The sequence below is a fragment of the Miscanthus floridulus genome, chromosome 19 (assembly GCF_019320115.1).
Source record: "Miscanthus floridulus cultivar M001 chromosome 19, ASM1932011v1, whole genome shotgun sequence".
Lineage (NCBI taxonomy): Eukaryota > Viridiplantae > Streptophyta > Magnoliopsida > Poales > Poaceae > Miscanthus > Miscanthus floridulus.
In genome coordinates, this window is record NC_089598.1 from 13,014,961 (window position 1) to 13,031,788 (window position 16,828).

General features: G+C 43.3%; 3 protein-coding genes across 3 annotated transcripts; 1 reads left to right on the forward strand and 2 right to left on the reverse strand.

Annotated features, from left to right (window-relative positions):
• The first annotated feature begins 1,304 nt into the window (after positions 1 to 1,304).
• LOC136529665 (wall-associated receptor kinase 2-like) lies at positions 1,305 to 9,433 on the forward strand. The gene is made up of 4 exons (XM_066522741.1): positions 1,305 to 1,347; positions 5,669 to 6,565; positions 6,681 to 6,872; positions 8,204 to 9,433. The coding sequence occupies exons 1-4, from the start codon at positions 1,308 to 1,310 to the stop codon at positions 9,412 to 9,414; spliced, it is 2,340 nt and encodes a 779-aa protein (XP_066378838.1). The 5' UTR covers positions 1,305 to 1,307; the 3' UTR covers positions 9,415 to 9,433.
• Positions 9,434 to 10,919: 1,486 nt separating this feature from the next.
• LOC136528900 (probable receptor-like protein kinase At5g20050) lies at positions 10,920 to 13,273 on the reverse strand. The gene has a single exon (XM_066521893.1). The coding sequence runs from the start codon at positions 12,819 to 12,821 to the stop codon at positions 11,448 to 11,450; it is 1,374 nt and encodes a 457-aa protein (XP_066377990.1). The 5' UTR covers positions 12,822 to 13,273; the 3' UTR covers positions 10,920 to 11,447.
• A 386-nt stretch (positions 13,274 to 13,659) lies between these two features.
• Positions 13,660 to 16,577, reverse strand: LOC136528361 (putative cytochrome c oxidase subunit 5b-like). The gene is made up of 6 exons (XM_066521313.1): positions 16,366 to 16,577; positions 16,196 to 16,281; positions 16,043 to 16,093; positions 14,275 to 14,341; positions 14,067 to 14,146; positions 13,660 to 13,943 (listed from the first exon to the last, which is right to left on the reverse strand). The coding sequence occupies exons 1-6, from the start codon at positions 16,502 to 16,504 to the stop codon at positions 13,872 to 13,874; spliced, it is 495 nt and encodes a 164-aa protein (XP_066377410.1). The 5' UTR covers positions 16,505 to 16,577; the 3' UTR covers positions 13,660 to 13,871.
• Between the last annotated feature and the right edge of the window lie 251 nt (positions 16,578 to 16,828).

A 16,828-nucleotide genomic window follows, 5' to 3' on the forward strand; every position in this document is an offset into this window, starting at 1 on the left:
CTTTCTCTCCTCAGCGCAGCGACAGCGAGCGACCGAGCGAAGACGAGAGCGAAGATGGCACCGTCGCCGGTCCCCTCGCCGGTGTGTGCGCTCCCCAGCGGGTGAGCGCGCCGCCGTCGAGCAGTCTGAGCGGCGGTGCCCTGATCCCCATGCGCGCTGCGGTGAGGAGCTTTCGAAACCCTAGATCTGACCCGGCCGCTTCTCCTCTCTCTCAGCGCAATGAGCAGCAGCGGCGACCGAGCGAAGGGAGAGACCATGGCGTCGTTGCCGGCCCCCTCGTCGGCGCGCGCGCTCCCCACGTGGGTGGGCGCGCCGCCGTCGAGCGGACTAGCGGCGGCGCCCTTGGCCGGAGCTCACACAAGACCGACGAGTAGCTGCCCCGCTCGGCCTTCTTCTCGCGAGCCGGCGAGGCGGTAGCGCGGTGCACGGCGAGGTAGGCCTCTTCCCCCTTTCCCCTTCTTCTCCGCCTGGATCTTGCTTCGTTCTTCTCGGATTTGTCCGATTTGGGGATTAGGGTTTGGTTAGGGTTAGGGTTTCGTTCACTGTTCTTCTTCCCCGAGTCGGATTCACGGGTTAGGGTTCGGATTTGAGTTGCTTTTCAAAACCCGAGGCCCTTCTTCACTTTTTTTCTTCCCCGATTTTGGGTTTATGGTTCGATGAACCCTCTGTTTAGATCAAAAACGAATCTATCATCGCCTTGTAGCTCCTACTCAGTTTTCTCATCCGATAGGCTAGATCTACACCTAGTTAGGCTTTGATACCATTGATAGAGTTAAAATAAGATCACTAGCCATAGATCTAGCGTGTCTACTTGCTTTTGGAATAAACAGCAAGCCCTAAAACATCTACTAGTACGAAATAAGAGATAGAGTGAGAGAGAGAGGGGTGATGGAGGTGCAAACCATCGGCCGCCTTGGTGATTTGCCGACTTAGTCTTTCGCAGATTTACCATGTGATTCGTAAAAAATAAGTGTAGGAGCATATCTGACCGTGTCATGCTGACGCCCTAAAGTTGGAAAGGGCAAGTATACAGTGGCTTCTCTCGGGGGGTCACTATCCGATGACTTGAATTCTTCGTATAGCAGTTGCGTGGACTTGCGAAGTTGAGCTCGAAGCCAGTCTCCCCCTCTCTAGACACGATAATTATAGGCTGCTGCTCCGAGCCTTTATAAAATGTATAGAAGGGCAAGGGCCGACTCACCTCATTGCTCCTCCCGGCAAGCAACAGCTAGACCAAAATTAGTGACGGCTCGGCTCTGTCTTCTCAAACGTACATGTATACCGTCTACAGAAATACCTCAGGAAATATGCATACAATGGGATACATGGCGTCACCGTTATGCGCAGGTAAGAGTTTCTTGCTACTCCCTCACAAGACCACATCGATCTGTAGTCGTCTCTGAACGAAGTTAACATTGCCTATTATTCATATCATCATTACTCTAGTTTTCATGCATTTCTTTTTGTAATTCAAGTATCATAAGCGCAATTGAAGTCCTTTAGTTGTGTACTCAAGGACTAAACATATTCATTGTTCTCTAGGACTTGACTTTATTAATTAGTTACGTCTTGGTCCGTGTGGAGAGTAGAAAAACAGGAATTTGTGGAGTTTAATTTGAATAATATGTACTTCTTCCGTCCCAAATTATAAGGTGTTTTGACATTTCTAGATTTATAACTTTTGCTATGTATTCAGACATAACATATATCTAGATGCGTAGCAAAAACTATGAACCTAGAAAAGCTAAAACGTCTTATAATTTAGAACGGATGAAGTATCTCTTTTAGATAGTGCCCTAGCCCCTAAAATATCTTTTTTTCTGGTGTATCTATAATGGATCTTGTGAATACCTCTCCGTTAGCTGTGAATACCAAATACATGTTTTTAAAGTCGGGCTGCTTGGTTGCCCGCCACCACGAGCCATGCCACAAGTAAAGCTGCCACACCTATCAAATCTGTTGTTTGGTTGATTAGTAAAGCTTGGAAGGCCATAATTTTTGTACTAGTCCGTAGTAGCAATTTTCGCCATAATGTGGCGGAGGTTTTTGCCGCCACAGCTCTGTGGCTGCTATAGACTTGGTGTGGCAGACAAAGGCTGTGAACCAAACAGCCCCTATATACTTATGGCCAGCATGCCAACACAAAGTGCTCCTTCATTATATACTAGAAAATATACCGTGCATTACTACAGACGAAAGCCGTATACGTATATTTTGCATTTAATCCATGACCAACTAAAAACAGTACTTAATTGAGATGATTAACCATTTGTTCAAATACATTTAGAAAATAATTGCCAAATTAACAATAATAATATCTTTTGCAAAATAAGAATATACACAAGCATATACTTAATAATCCATTAAAACATAGTCTAAAATGCACAATATACAATACAGATACATAAAACATCATTAGCCAAACATGGTATAAACACAAGCATGTTGATGCTAAACTATATATTAAAATACTACTCCATCCGTCTTAAATTATAAGACATTTTGGTTTTTCTAGATGCATTGCTTTTATTATGTATCTAGATATGGAGGAGTAAGTAACTTAGAGGTTAAAAAGTAAAATAGTCATCAAAAGACAAAAGTTAATAAAAAATAAAAGATAACACACCGTTGGGCCAAGACAATCTCAGCTTTAGCCTGTAGCTGGTTCAGGTCCATTTAGCCCATGCGAGAGTGGTGTGAAGAGACCAGGGCTGCCTCAACTTGGGACTTGGTTCCAATTTGGCCTAGGTGAGAAGCATTTCCATGTGTTATGACTTCATGACTCTAGATTTTGGATTTTTAATTTTGATATTGAGTTGCACTATAGTATATATATTTTAACTCTTATTCAAAACTCTCTCTTTTCATCTATATAAATTTTAAGTTCTGAATTATATTGTTTGTTATGTAAATTGCAAGAACGGGTATTTCAGCTTGTATCACAACACTCAAGGTCTTGAATTTCTTTTATTAAAAAATTATGAGCATAGTAGTATACTCTTGCTTACAAGTGAACTATTAGTGTGGATATGTTATACTCCGTCTATTTCAAAATGTAAGTCAGGTTTGTTCCAAGTCAAATGTTTTAACTTTCATCAAATTTATACTAAAATATATTAACATTTACGGTACCAAATGAATGTACCATCAAGACATAGTTTAAAGTGGATTCAATCAAACTAATTTAACATTATTGTAGATGTGGAGTGCATATTTTATAAACTTGCTTAATCGGAGAATGGTGACTTATCATAAAACTAAAATGACCAAGATTTTCAAACAAAGGAACTAACATTTCTAGTCATGTACAAATTATCTAAAATAGCTACTAATATTTTATTTTCATTGAGTATCATTATCATTTAAAATGAATTATTGGTACACGATTCATTAAAAACATTTTCTTTCTAAACAATGGAAACATACACTTATTGCTCATTCATGCATGTATACATCATGTTGCATGCAAGGGCACTTTAATGAGTTAGTTTTTTATTTATATTAATCGTCGTAGAATTGGGCACTTTAAGCATATACCCGGGCACTATATGGTACTTTTTCATAATAGCATATGTGAGCAATTGAGATGTAGATCGAGGGTTAGTTTAGTTTATTTTAATAAGTTCATGATTTATACCTAAAATAAGGGTAACCTTTATATTATCTTTTACAAGGGCATGTGAAGGGACCATGATGCCTAAAAGGGGAGGATTAAATTAGATAATTAAAAAAAACTATGGCCAACTAAAACCTACTTATCAAAACCTAAATAAGTCTATCTAGATGTGCACTAAGATTTTGCTTAGTGCTGCTACCTCTAATATAAAAAGAGTTTTGCACCCTAGGTTCTAATCATATCAACAAACCCAATAAGCTAGACTAGGAAAGGTAAGTACACATCAAAGAATGCAAAGTAAACGCGAAAATGTAAATGAGTTAGAGAATGCAAACTCCCGCATTGATTTTTTTCCTGAGGTATCGAGAAGATTGCGCTTTTCCAAGTCTTTGTTGGAGCCCCTCACAAGGATGCCCTCATAAGGCCCATTCTCCCAGTTAGGAAACTCCATGGATCGTCCATAGGCCTTCCCCACTCACAAACGGGTGTCCGTGTGACCTTCTCCCAGATCACTCCCCACCATCTTCACTATCAAGTTTTAGGCCAAAATGCCAAGGGCCTCGTGTCCCCGAGTACAACAACGGGAGACACTCCATGAGTTGGGGGTCTCACAAGGCTACAAGCCCCAAGTGTACAACACTTGTTGTGTGCAAGCACCAAAAGCTTATGCAAACCTCACTAAACACTAGGCCTAAACCTAGAGCAAGTGCTAAAGCAACCTTTAACTAGCCTAAGCACTACACATAGCACTTTTGCCAATCGCCTAATCTTCTCTTAAGCACTTTTGGTGGCTAGAGCACTATGGATGAGACTCAACTCAACAACAACTTCCCTTAGCTCCAAAAACATTCAAATGACCGGGTATGGGGGTATATATAACCCCAATGCATCAAACTAGTTGTGCAACTCGGGTTGGCTGAAACAACACTCACCAGAAAGCTCCTCCAGTGACCCCATCTGGAAGTTCCGGTGATGCCACATAGACTAACCGTCGCAGCCGATCGTTGAAGATTTAAGCTTCAATAGGGAGCTCCGGTGAGTGTTAACTCCACCACCAATTTCTCCAACACTCTCATTGTGACTAACCTCCGGTGCACCTCTCTGGTGACCCACCAAAACATAAGGTGAGGATCTTCACTTCTTCAGCCCTGGACCAGGCCTGACTAGGAAGCTCGAGTGCTTTCTGAGCTTCATTTCTTCGCGTCTTTTCATCCAAGCTTGTTCTACTTGATGTCTTTAGCTTCTTGTTTATCTTCTAGGGTCTTCATGATAGCTTTTTGACCTTTGTTTGATGTGTTGATCACTTGATCTCCTATGTATAGCATTGCTCAAGTCCATCCTTGCATCCATAGAACTAAAACCTTGTATATAGCAAATAACATTAGTCCCAATGATGATATTGTCATGGCAAAATCACTAATGGCCCTTGCTAGGTGCCATTTTCCTTACGACAGGAATAAGAAATTTAGATATAAGTTTAGAGATTTTTAGTTATTTTTTATAATGGCATAGGTGATAAGTTAGGTTTAGATTTAGTGGTTTGCTCTACTTTGTTTTTCCGTTATAACACAAGCAGTTAATATAATAAAAATATAGATAATGTATATTAGTGGCAAAAAATTATGAATAAACACATACACCGTATACTATTAATTCGTTGTCCCAGAGGGTAGACCTAGAACTCTATATAGTAGTCTATACTCTATAGTAGAAGGGACACAAGTCATATCATATCTTTATTAATAACATCTATTACAACTCCTTTCTCTCTTCCATGCCTATAAGAATTATGAGAGACTCATGGGGGCTCTATTGTGGTGAAGATGGTAGTAGGGAGCCTCTGCCCTACCATGTCTATAAGAATTATGAGGGACTCATAGGGGCTCTATTGTCGTGAAGATGGTAGTAGGGAGCCTCTGCCCTACCGTTAGATCCGCCCCAGCATTGCTGAATTAACGAGCAAATTAAATAAACCAAGTAGAAAAAAAAGATAAAACTGAAACTACCGCTGTATGTCTTTTCTGATACAGGCTTGGTCCATACTTATTACAGGCAAGAAGAAATTGCTGCTAGCTGTAGCGGCCACACTAATCTTGCAATTTAGTACTGCAACTGATGGGGCTGGTACCAGCCTAGCGAGAAACGGTTGCCCAGACAAATGCGGCAACGTCAGCATCCCCTATCCGTTCGGCACCAAGGAAGGCTGCTTCCGGGATGGATTTAATCTCACATGCGACGACGACCAAGCGGCGTATCTCGGGGAGAACAAGACCCTTAGGGTCTTGGAAATCGATGTGAGCCAGGGAGAAGTCCACGTTCTGAATCACATATCAAGTAGCTGCCACCATAACACTACTAATAAGCCCAATTCAAATGTTTACCTCGTCTTCAGAGTTGATCGCCCTCTTTTCACTATTTCCAACACGAACAAATTCACAGCTATCGGATGTGCTACGATCGCACTCTTGCTCTCCGATGATCCGAGCCAGTTAAGCGGATGTGCATCATTCTGCGACAAGTATGGCATCGACAATAGCGCACAGTGCATTGGCAGGGGCTGCTGCCAGGCTTCCATCCCCGCTTACATGCCCTATTCCTATTTGGATCTCAGTTTCCTCGCAACAGATGATATAAACTACAACTATGTTTGGGAGTACAGCCCATGCAGCTATGCTTTTGTCGCGGAGCAAAACTGGTTCAATTTCAGCGCCTCCTTTGCTCAAGCAACAAACTTTGGAGACATGTATAACGACACGGGGGTTCCTATGGTGCTTGATTGGGTTGTTGGTACTGGAACTTGCGACGAATTAGGCAAAAAGAAAACACCATCTGCCTGCCTCGCCATGCACAGCCAATGTATTGACGCCACTGCGTCTAATGGTCTGGGGTATCGCTGCAACTGTTCTCAAGGCTACGAAGGCAATCCCTACATTGTCGATGGATGCCACGGTCAGTATTGTGCATAATCAAATTCTTTTTTTTTACACCAAATAGTCAAATATTATTTTCTTTCATCGTTAGTTTGTTACTGGCTAACCTTATTACTGACTTGCTCAATCCGCAGACATCGACGAGTGTTTATCTCCAACCCTGTATCCTTGCAAGGGTCAGTGTAATAACACCATTGGAAGCTACAACTGCTCATGCCCACATGGAACTCACAGCGATGACCCAATGACCACCAACTGCACGGACAGCACGGCGCCCAACCCGACAGCTGGCCCCAACCTTCAAGCTCAAGTGAAGACTGTGATAGGTATGTTTTGCAAAATCGTGCTCCATCTTATACAAATGTAGGTGATTTTATACTTGTCACAATTGGTAAACATACTTTTCTATACCTCTTACCTCTGCCGATCAATAATAATTTTTCATTAGAGGACTTGTTGCTAGGTCGTCTAGAAGACTTAAGAATTGCTACCCTTTAATTCACATGCAATTGTGTACATTCCTTATGGTTTAACAAGGTTGCATTTGTATTAGTAGGATAGAAAAATATGTTTAATTTGTATTCGTACGATAGGAAAAAAAAAGACTTGGTAGTTTAAAAACGGCTTAAACCTCGCTAACTATTAAATCACCTACACAATTTTTAATGTTTATAGGGTTATCTGAACAAAAAGTCTCTTCTGCATTTTTTTGACAAAACAAGGGGTTTAGTTTACAAAAAGAGAATATGCAAGTACAAGGCAGTAACCCAAGATAGACCCTAATGATACAAACTCAAGAGAAGTTACCCAACCACTGTTCTAAAAGTGGCCTTGTTGTTGGGTAAGGCAAGGTCGTCCTCCGGTCCTAAACTCGCCCTGTTCGTTTGGGCTGGTTTGGCTTATAAGCCATGACTGAAAGTACTGTTGGCTGGTTTGGTGTGAGAGAAAAATACAGTTCGTTGGCTGATAAGCCATGGCTTATAAGCCAAATACGACCAAGCGAACAGGCTGAAAACCTTCCATCTAGGCAGCGATATCGCAAATAATGTTGTTCCTATAACACTAGATGCATCAGCATGCCACAAGTCAAACCGTATAAGGCACAACATGATTTTGCTTCTTGAAACCATTTATTATTTTTGTTCGCCTTGTTTCTAATTAGAGAACACAAAGGTCAATTAATGCCATGATAAATTTGAACTCTCATAAACACTTATAGTGCAATACAAATAGAAAAAGTTATGTTGATTATCGATAGATAACTAAAAGTGATTAAGTTTTGAAAGATGATACTCCCTCCATTGCGAATTATAGTTTGCTTTAACTTTGTTCTAAATCAAACTTCTCTAATTTTCATCAAGTTTATAGAGAAATTACCAATATTTAACACATAAAAATAGTTTAATTAAATTCTCCAAAAAATATGTCTTGATAGTGTATTTATTTGAATTTGTAATGTTAACATATTTTTCTATAAACTTGGTCAAAGTTAGGAAAGTTTGACTTAAGACAAAACTAAAGTAAACTATATTTGGAACTGAGTAGACTTTTGAAGGACTTAGAAAATTTAAAGGGATTGTCTTTTATAGCCAATAAAATATATGCCCAATGGCATGTACCTAGTTGGACTGATGGTCTGATAAACATCCATCTTCAGGTATTTCTGTCTGCTCCGTTTTTGTCATCGTTTGTGTCTTCATTCTGTTAATCGAGTGTCAAAAAAGAAAGCTGGTGAAAGAGAGGGAGAGACTCTTCAAAGAGAATGGTGGTCCAATACTTTATCAAAAAATTCTGTCAAATCAAGTTGACACAGTGACAATATTCACTGTAGAAGATCTGGAGAAGGCGACAAATAATTTTGACAAGAGCAGAGAACTAGGCACGGGGGGGCACGGCACTGTTTACAAGGGCATTTTGAGTGATCACAAGGTAGTGGCTGTGAAACGCTCAAAGATAATCAATAGGGCTGAAGCTGAAGAATTCATTAAAGAGATTATTGTGCTGTCACAAATCAACCACAAGAATGTGGTAAGGTTGCTAGGTTGCTGCTTAGAGGTGGAAGTACCCATATTGGTGTATGAGTTCATCCCAAATGGCACTCTCTTCCACTTAGTTCATAGTAATAATGGCATACCACCTGTTTCGCTTGAAGTTCGTCTTAGGATCGCCCAAGAGTCTGCCGAAGCATTGGCATATCTGCATCTCTCCATCAATCGTCCCATAGTCCATGGTGATGTCAAGTCTTTGAACATTCTCCTAGGTGAAAACTACATGGCAAAAGTAACCGACTTTGGGGCATCAAGGATGCTTCCCAAGGATACAATTCAGTTCATGACAATTGTGCAGGGAACTCTTGGTTACCTAGATCCAGAGTACTTGCAACAGCGAAAACTGACAGAGAAGAGTGATGTTTACAGCTTTGGGGTTGTACTTCTTGAACTAGTTACTGGGAAAAAGGCAATATACTCTGAAGGCCCGGATGAAGAAAAAAGCCTTGCATCATCCTTCCTTCAGGCAATGAAGGATAAGAGAGTTGAAGGCATCTTGGACACAAGCATAATGGGAGAGGAAATGATGGAACTGTTACAAGAAGTTGTTGAGCTGGGGAGACAGTGCTTGAGTGTCAAGGGGGAGGATAGGCCTTCCATGGCCCAAGTGACCGACAACTTGAAAACTATTCGCAGTAGTTGGAGGGAGTTATTGTTGTTGAAGCATAACGAAACCCAACTTCTAATCGAGAGGTCAGGAATGGATTCGGCCAACTTGTCACCTAGCATGTACTTGACGGCACAAACATTATCGATGGATATAGAAACACCGAATGCAGACCATGCAAGTAGTACATACAGGACATTAGAATATATATAGGATGGCATGTTAAGCTAGAAATTTCATCTATAGAGACGCATGCAGCCATGTACCATAGCACTTATATTTGTTGTCCAAGAAAGATATTTTCTTTTATATATATGCCGATATTAATATAAATATATGTTTCTCTTTTCTGTCGTACTACTTCACGATTAATGAAGGTGATGATTTCAGAAGCCTTTTCTACAACGGGCTAACTGATGTGTATGCTTACCCTGAATGACAACCCCATGTTATGTCACAATACAATCATAATTAAATATTATTGGTATATACGAGGTGTAGATAATCTCAACGTAGAAGACAGAGTATAACTCTGAGTAGTAGGCAAAGAATTTGTTGCCAAAGCATGGCCCTCGTGTAGAATACTATAAATACCGCCAATGCTTAGGACTCTACCACTATATATGCGTATCACCAAATGAAATGATGAATAATGGTAATCAACATGCAGGCGTAAACAATTCTCGTGTATCCAAAACCTTTATTTGGGGAAAACACATTATAGGTAATTGTCAAGTTTTCGAAGAAACATGATGTAGACCCCTTAGAAACAAATGAGTAGTAAATCTTCTCATTTTGCTTGTGTGGGTTTGAGGAGACTGCAGAACATTTTTTTTTTCAGTTGTCATATTGCCAAGGCGGTTTGGGTTTGCTTCAAGGAAGCTTTGGGGTGGGATAGGGTGCCTAGTAGTTTTCAGGACATCTTTGATTACTGGGTGCCTTTGGGTTGTTCTGATTATCACATTAAATTCTTCATATTATCTATCATTTTGTGGGATCTCTGGAATATTCGCAATAAGGGGGATAGAGAAGAAATCCACAGTCTTCTAATGATGGGTTCCGGAAAATCTTCTCATTTATGCAGAAATGGCGTTTGCTCTTGAAGCCGGGAGATGCTAAATACATGGATGGAAAAGTTCAGAGAATGAAGGAATGGCTGGAGACCTTTTGGAAGCTCACGAAGGACATGGAAGTCGAAGGCGTCTTTTGACTTTGGTGCTTTGGTTTTAGCAGTAGGTGTTTTGACAGTTTGTGCCGTCTCCGTTTAGTCTTCGGTAGTTGAAGTGCTGGGTTGTCTGTTTTGTTGAGGCTTGTCACTGTAAACTGGTTTCCCCAGTTTTTCCTTTTTCCTTTGTGTTTGTTGAACGTTATGTAATTATGTTGCTTTATAAAAGCAGAGTTTACCTCCTTTTTCCAAAAAAAAGCAGAGTTTACCTCCTTAAAAAAGAAACAAATGAGTAGTAAATCACTGTCATAGGCATGGTCTCTGGACATAATAGTTTAGTGTGAACAAAGCACAACCAATGCCATGGACCCCATCATCTCTTGCTAATCGCACAAAGTAACCAAGGAACGGAAGAAAATTTATATTTAACACATCATTAATAATTAAAGAGCACTTAATTAAGAGGAATCAACATTGTTAAATTACGATTTTCACATAAAAGTTCTAATTTAACACTGTATGTTGCACAAAATAAAGGCACGAACACACTTAACACTCTGCAATAGTCTAAACTAAATACTCCCTCCATTCTCTTTTATAAATTACACATGCATACCAAGATTCAAACTTTAAAATATTTGACCAATATTTTAGCTAGCATTTAATTATCTACTTGTTACAGTATAAAGTTGGTATGATTAGATTTCTAATTAAATGTTCTATCCTACTATCATAAATTTATAAGTATAAACAATATAATATAATATAAATAAATTATCCAAGTGTTATAAGAATAAAAAAGACTTAGAATCGTATTAGGTGTAGAACCATTGATGGCATTCCAGTTTGTGCCACACCTGCATCTCAATCTTCAGTGCTGCAACTGTGTCAGTCAGCGTGCAGGTCAGGTGAACTTGGCCTTCGTTTCAATGATGGGTGATTGCACTCTGTACTCTGTAGAGTTTGTCAGACTGAACCACTCACTACATGAACTCATGAAGGCATGAAGCCACTCCACATTGGAGTCCCGATTGGCTGATCGATCGCTACGGAATTGCCGCGCGCGGCACAGCGACGTGCGCTACCGGCCGGACAGGTAAGAGAGCGCGAACGATTCGCCCATGCTCATCGCCGACGACGCGGCCGTCCCCGCGGAGCCCGGTCCCGGTGGCAGCGCGGGGAGCCCGAACGGTCCGGTCGTCTGCGTGGGATCGAGCGCGAGCAGGTCTACCAGGACCATGTCCGACAGCGGCGGCGGGTCCACGCTCGCGGCGCCGCCCCTGGCCTCCAGCATCTCCACGACGCGCGCCATGGTGGGGCGCGCGCCGGGCTTGTCCTGCGCGCACCACAGCGCCACGTGCGCGAGCCGCCTCACGCTGGCCTCGTCCACCGTGGAGGAGACGAGGCGCCGGTCGAGCAACTCGACCACGCACCCCTCCCGCGCCTTCTCGGCGACCAGCTTCGGGAAGTAGGACCACCGGCGGGAGGACCCGCCGCTGGGGCCTGGCTCGGCCTGCAGGTTCCGCCGCCCACCGAGGATCTCCATCAGCACCATCCCGTAACTGTACACGTCCGACTTCTCCGTGACGCCGGCGCCCAGGAGCCACTCCGGGGCTAGGTACCCCGTCGTGCCGCGCACCGTGGTCACCACCCGGCTCTGCTCCTTCCCCATCAGCGTGGACAGCCCGAAGTCCGACAGCATCCCGCGGAGGCGGTCGTCGAGGAGGATGTTCTCCGGCTTCACGTCCAGGTGGACCACCTTGGCGCGGCAGTCGTGGTGCAGGTACACCAGCGCCTTGGCCACGTCCACGGCCACCTGGTACCGCTGCACCCACGTCAGGCACCGCCCGCCGGCTACAGCGCCGTGCTGCGGGAAGATCCACCTGTCCAGGGACCCGTTCTCCATGTACTCGTACACGAGGAAGCGCGGGCCGTTGCGGACGAGGCAGAAGCCGAGGAGGCGGACCAGGCTCACGTGCTGCACGCTGCCGATGGCCGACACCTCCGACCTGAACTCCTTGTCCACGTGCGCCGACCCGTCGATCCGCTTCACCGCCACGGATGTGCCGTCGTCGAGGATGCCCTTGAACACCGTCCCCGACGAGCCCCGCCCGACCACGTACTGGAAGCCGTCCGTCGCCGCGGACAGCGCCTCCAGCGAGAACCGTCTGGGCAGCCCGGCGACCTTGCGGAAGTAGCTGTACTCCACGCGCACCGAGACCTCCTCGATGCCGTCCAGCACCGGGCGCCGAGCCATGCGCTCGGCCCGTCCATGGTGGCTCAGCGCGTGGCACAGCAGCACCGTGACGGTGCCCGCCAGAGCGGCCGACAGGATGACCGCCGTCGAGAGGTAGAACGGCCTCGACAGGCGGAAGCTGAGGAACAAGGTGAGCTCGAGAGCCACAAGCACGACGGCCGCGACGCCGGCGAGGATCTTGGCCTTCTTGCCCTCCATGGATCACGCCAGTGCCATCACCGCCCGGCGACGTCCCGCCACTGCCTCTGACTTGACCTTCCGCTCTAGCACTTCGTCGTCATGTTCGGACTAGCTTTGATTTGATGCTTGGTAAATATAGACATGAGATGTAAGTTAAGATCATGCATTGCTTTGACGAATTTATCGACAGCGATGTCTCAACCAACCCATGAGGTTTGGTTCTTACAGTGGCCTTTGTCTTGGAGCTGCAAACTACTGACTCGATCAGACAAAGGATAGTGGTAGCCTGGTAGGTAGAAGAACGGTTCAGATGAGGAATTGGGTTAAATGTCAGTGCAGATGGTACCACGTCATGGCGAATTAGTCCTAAATTTCGTTTTGCGTAGAAGAAACTATCACTTGGTTCACTTCCATGGTCGAGTTGAGGAAAGAGCACACTGATTCAACGGCAAGAATGACATCAGTGTATAGCGATTTGTGTGGTGTCGGTTAGTCCTAAATTTCAGCCACATCCAAAGTTGAATGTTTCATCCATAACGATTCAACATTTAAGCAACATCAATGATTCAGCCACGTTGACATTTGGAAACTAGTATAGATCAAGGAGAAACAAATATTATCTTGACCGTTTCGCTGAAGCCACTGCTTATCCGTACATTCTCGACTGCAGCTGCAATTTCAATAGATCATGGTGATTGGTGTGAGCAACATTCAGACAACAAATCTTCCACCAGCTGATTTGGTAAGGGCGACGGGGCAATATATATCGAATCATCCAGATAAATAAGGTTTTTTTAATCTTGTTTCAACAGAACTTGTGTTGAATAGCAAAAGTGCACCGTTGTGTAATGAATCCCATTATTTATATAGCCAAGTTTCTGTAAGTATCATGTAACAAAAACCACGTGATGTTCCAGCTTCCTAGCTGTGTGGCAATTGGCGAACAGGTTGACATATTCAGGTCTACTGAACACTACAAGGCCAAGAGGCTGAAGTTTCGTACAGCTTCACAACACTGTGACAAAAATGGTATTGGCACCGCATTTTATTGCCGTGCACTGCAGAACCTTAGTGATGGTGGTGGTGGTCATCGTCATTGTCATGTCCATCTGGGGATCCTCCTTCCCCGATCACATCAAGCTGTGGAAATAAGATGGAGATTGTACCTCAGTGAAAGTGAGGGCGCATTCATCACAACAGATACCTCATGCTAAAAACTTTTCTTGGAATGCCAGCACCTTATGTCGAGAGTAAACAGCATACCGTAAAATATTGAGTACAGACGGGGCATTCATGTGGCTTGCCTTTCTCCAACCAAAACCACACCACATCATGTTCATCTTCTGGGAAAACCAATGGGACAAGTTAGATAGCTTTTACGAAAATGAATATGTTTTTCTTCATAAGATACATGCAAGGATTCAAATTCTGGAAAAGACTAGGTGGGATATTTAGCAGAGCAGTAGTGTACCTCCTTCACCACCAGGGCAACCAACGATCCTTTTGTTGTAGTATGACTGAATCACAGCAGGAGCTTCCTATGGAGGGAACAACATATATGGATATTAGTGGCTTAGTGCAGAAGAACCACACAAGGATCAAATGAATTTAACTGAATAATGATGCGAAAAACACATGTAAGCAAAATCATGATTCATATAGCACTCTATAAAGTGATCATCGACAGGCTGAAGCTAAATGAAACCAGTATCAGTTGATCAGCTGTAAACCTCACTGGATTCCCAACTGATGTAATCAAAGGACAAAGTCACTACAATAATAAAACACATAGATTCAGTCATACGAAGACCAGCTACACAGCACATTGCCCAAAATCACGATAACCATCCTCAGAGTCTGAGAATGCAAAAGAAAGTCAACTAAGAAATGACAAATTCTACTTGAAGCAGAGCAACTTATATATTGTTTATTCCACCACAATGAACAGGGGAACATCATGGGTGGTTCAACTAGAGCTCTTAATAACAGCATGGCCCACATGGACATGGAAGACACTGAAAAAAACATATATAACCTTCAGCCATAGACTTTTTCCAAATTAAACTACAGCTTCACGATACAAGCCTTAAAATTGAATTGTGAAGCAAAAACAACAACGGAAAGATAAACAGCAGTAAGAAAACCAAGAATCACAAGATAATCAAATCAAATAGCAAAATGATGCCTGCAAGTACTTTCCCAAAAATAATTGCCTACAGTACCGGAAATTCAATAGGTGTGGCATAATCAGTGTTTCCAAATTAGTATTCCCTCCATCCCAAATTATAAGACGTTTTGGCTTTTCTAGATACATAGTTTTTGCTATGCACTTAGATATACACTATGTCTAGATACATAGCTAGAAAAAGTCAAAACGTCTTATAATTTGGAATGGAGGGAGCATGTTACAGAGAACCTAAAAAATGATCTAATATGCTAATATTACTGGTGTAATAAATCTAGCGAGGATTCAAAAATAATAAGACCTCATTTTAAGAAAAAAACGCATTTGATAAAAGTGTGTAAGCAAACACTATTATATGTCACCAAAAAGGGTCCCAAGCTAGAAACTTACTTATGACCAGAAAGTCGAAGCAAAAGTTAAGATAATAAATTGGCATCGAGGAACTTGAATCAGGACGCAGCCTACAAACTCAGTTGCCAACCCGCACCCTGTTCGGCTGGAGGAAAACGATCGTATACGATCGTAAATTTCCAGCCAGAACAGTATTTTTCTCTCACACAAACCAGCCAGCAGTACTTCTTCACGAACCAGCAACGATATGAACCAGCCAACCGAACAGGCCGCAAATCTACAACTATGAGCACAAACTTAACCACCAAACAGTACTTAATAGATCAAAATGATTCATTGGCCTCGAAACTACTGCCATGACCGTAGAACACCACCTATAGATGTGAGTTGTGACTTGTGACATTTTTCCCAAAGAACCAAAACAACTCCATTGACTTTTCAGCTCTTATCCCAACATCTAAAAATATAATCTCTGTCTTCTCTAATTCTACGGTCTTTGTTCAAACAGCATTTCAGTTTAGGCAGACAAACAAATAAATCTAAACAAAAATGTCATCCACAAGTGCAAGTCAGATGACCACGCATTGCCATTTCAGCACACTCTCACGAGTTACAACCCCATCCTGAGCAATCAATTCAGTAGTCCCAATTGCTCACGCGCCAAATGAAATGTAGAAGAAGGTACCAAACCGAAATCACCCACCTTGGTGCCAAAGGGACCGACGGGCGCGTCCATGTCAAACCTCTTCTTCCCCTGATCAGAAAACCGAACCAAATCCAACAAAATTTAATATTTTGACAAACAAATAACCCCGTAGTAAAAAATGAAGCGGCGGCAAAGCAGCCATGCGGGGACCTGGAGCTCTGCCTCAATCTCCTCGCGCTCGAGCCCCGTGGCGATCGGCATCACGTCCTCCACCCTCGTCCTCGTCCCCGCCGCATCTGAAGAGAAACGCAAGCCTTCGCATCAAATCGGGGCTACCGCCTAAGCTTGTGACTTGTGAGGAACACAGGAAGAGTCGTTACCGAGAGTAGAGAAGAAGAGGGGTGCCGGCGCCTGGGTGCGGGAGAGGCCAAACGCAGCGGCAGCGGAGGCCGCCGGGGAGCGGGGTCCGAGGGCGCAGCGGTGGTGGCGGAGGAGGAGGGAGGTGGCGCGCTTCCACATGGCGGGCCGGTGGAGGCAGCGGCGGCACGAGCGGGCGGTAGAGATGGTGGTTACACAGAATCCGGCCAGCTTGGGTGTTTTCGGCCTATAGACCGCCGGTGTAGAGGGACCCACTTGTGGTGTAAATTTTGCAAATTTCAGCAAAATATCTAGAAAAAAGCCCTAAATTTTTTTGTAATATTTCCAAACTGCTCCGAAACAGCAATTTATTGGCGACCAGTTTGCACTTGCAAGTTACTAAATTCTAATGATATTTTGACAAAAACATTTGCGACTAATGACTGGACTTTAGAAATAACTAGAATATTATACAAAGCGGACAAA

Excerpts from the sequence above, each read along its gene's own strand:
- LOC136528900 (XM_066521893.1), bottom strand. The coding sequence starts at position 12,821 with ATGGAGGGCAAGAAGGCCAAGATCCTCGCCGGCGTCGCGGCCGTCGTG.
- LOC136528361 (XM_066521313.1), bottom strand. The coding sequence starts at position 16,504 with ATGTGGAAGCGCGCCACCTCCCTCCTCCTCCGCCACCACCGCTGCGCC. Across the intron at positions 16,094-16,195 it reads AGATTGAGGCAGAGCTCCAG|GGGAAGAAGAGGTTTGACAT; the intron begins GTCCCCGCATGG and ends TTTTCTGATCAG. Across the intron at positions 14,342-16,042 it reads TCGGTCCCTTTGGCACCAAG|GAAGCTCCTGCTGTGATTCA; the intron begins GTGGGTGATTTC and ends TTCCCTCCATAG.
- LOC136529665 (XM_066522741.1), top strand. The coding sequence starts at position 1,308 with ATGCATACAATGGGATACATGGCGTCACCGTTATGCGCAG. Across the intron at positions 6,566-6,680 it reads CATTGTCGATGGATGCCACG|ACATCGACGAGTGTTTATCT; the intron begins GTCAGTATTGTG and ends CTCAATCCGCAG. Across the intron at positions 6,873-8,203 it reads TCAAGTGAAGACTGTGATAG|GTATTTCTGTCTGCTCCGTT; the intron begins GTATGTTTTGCA and ends ATCCATCTTCAG.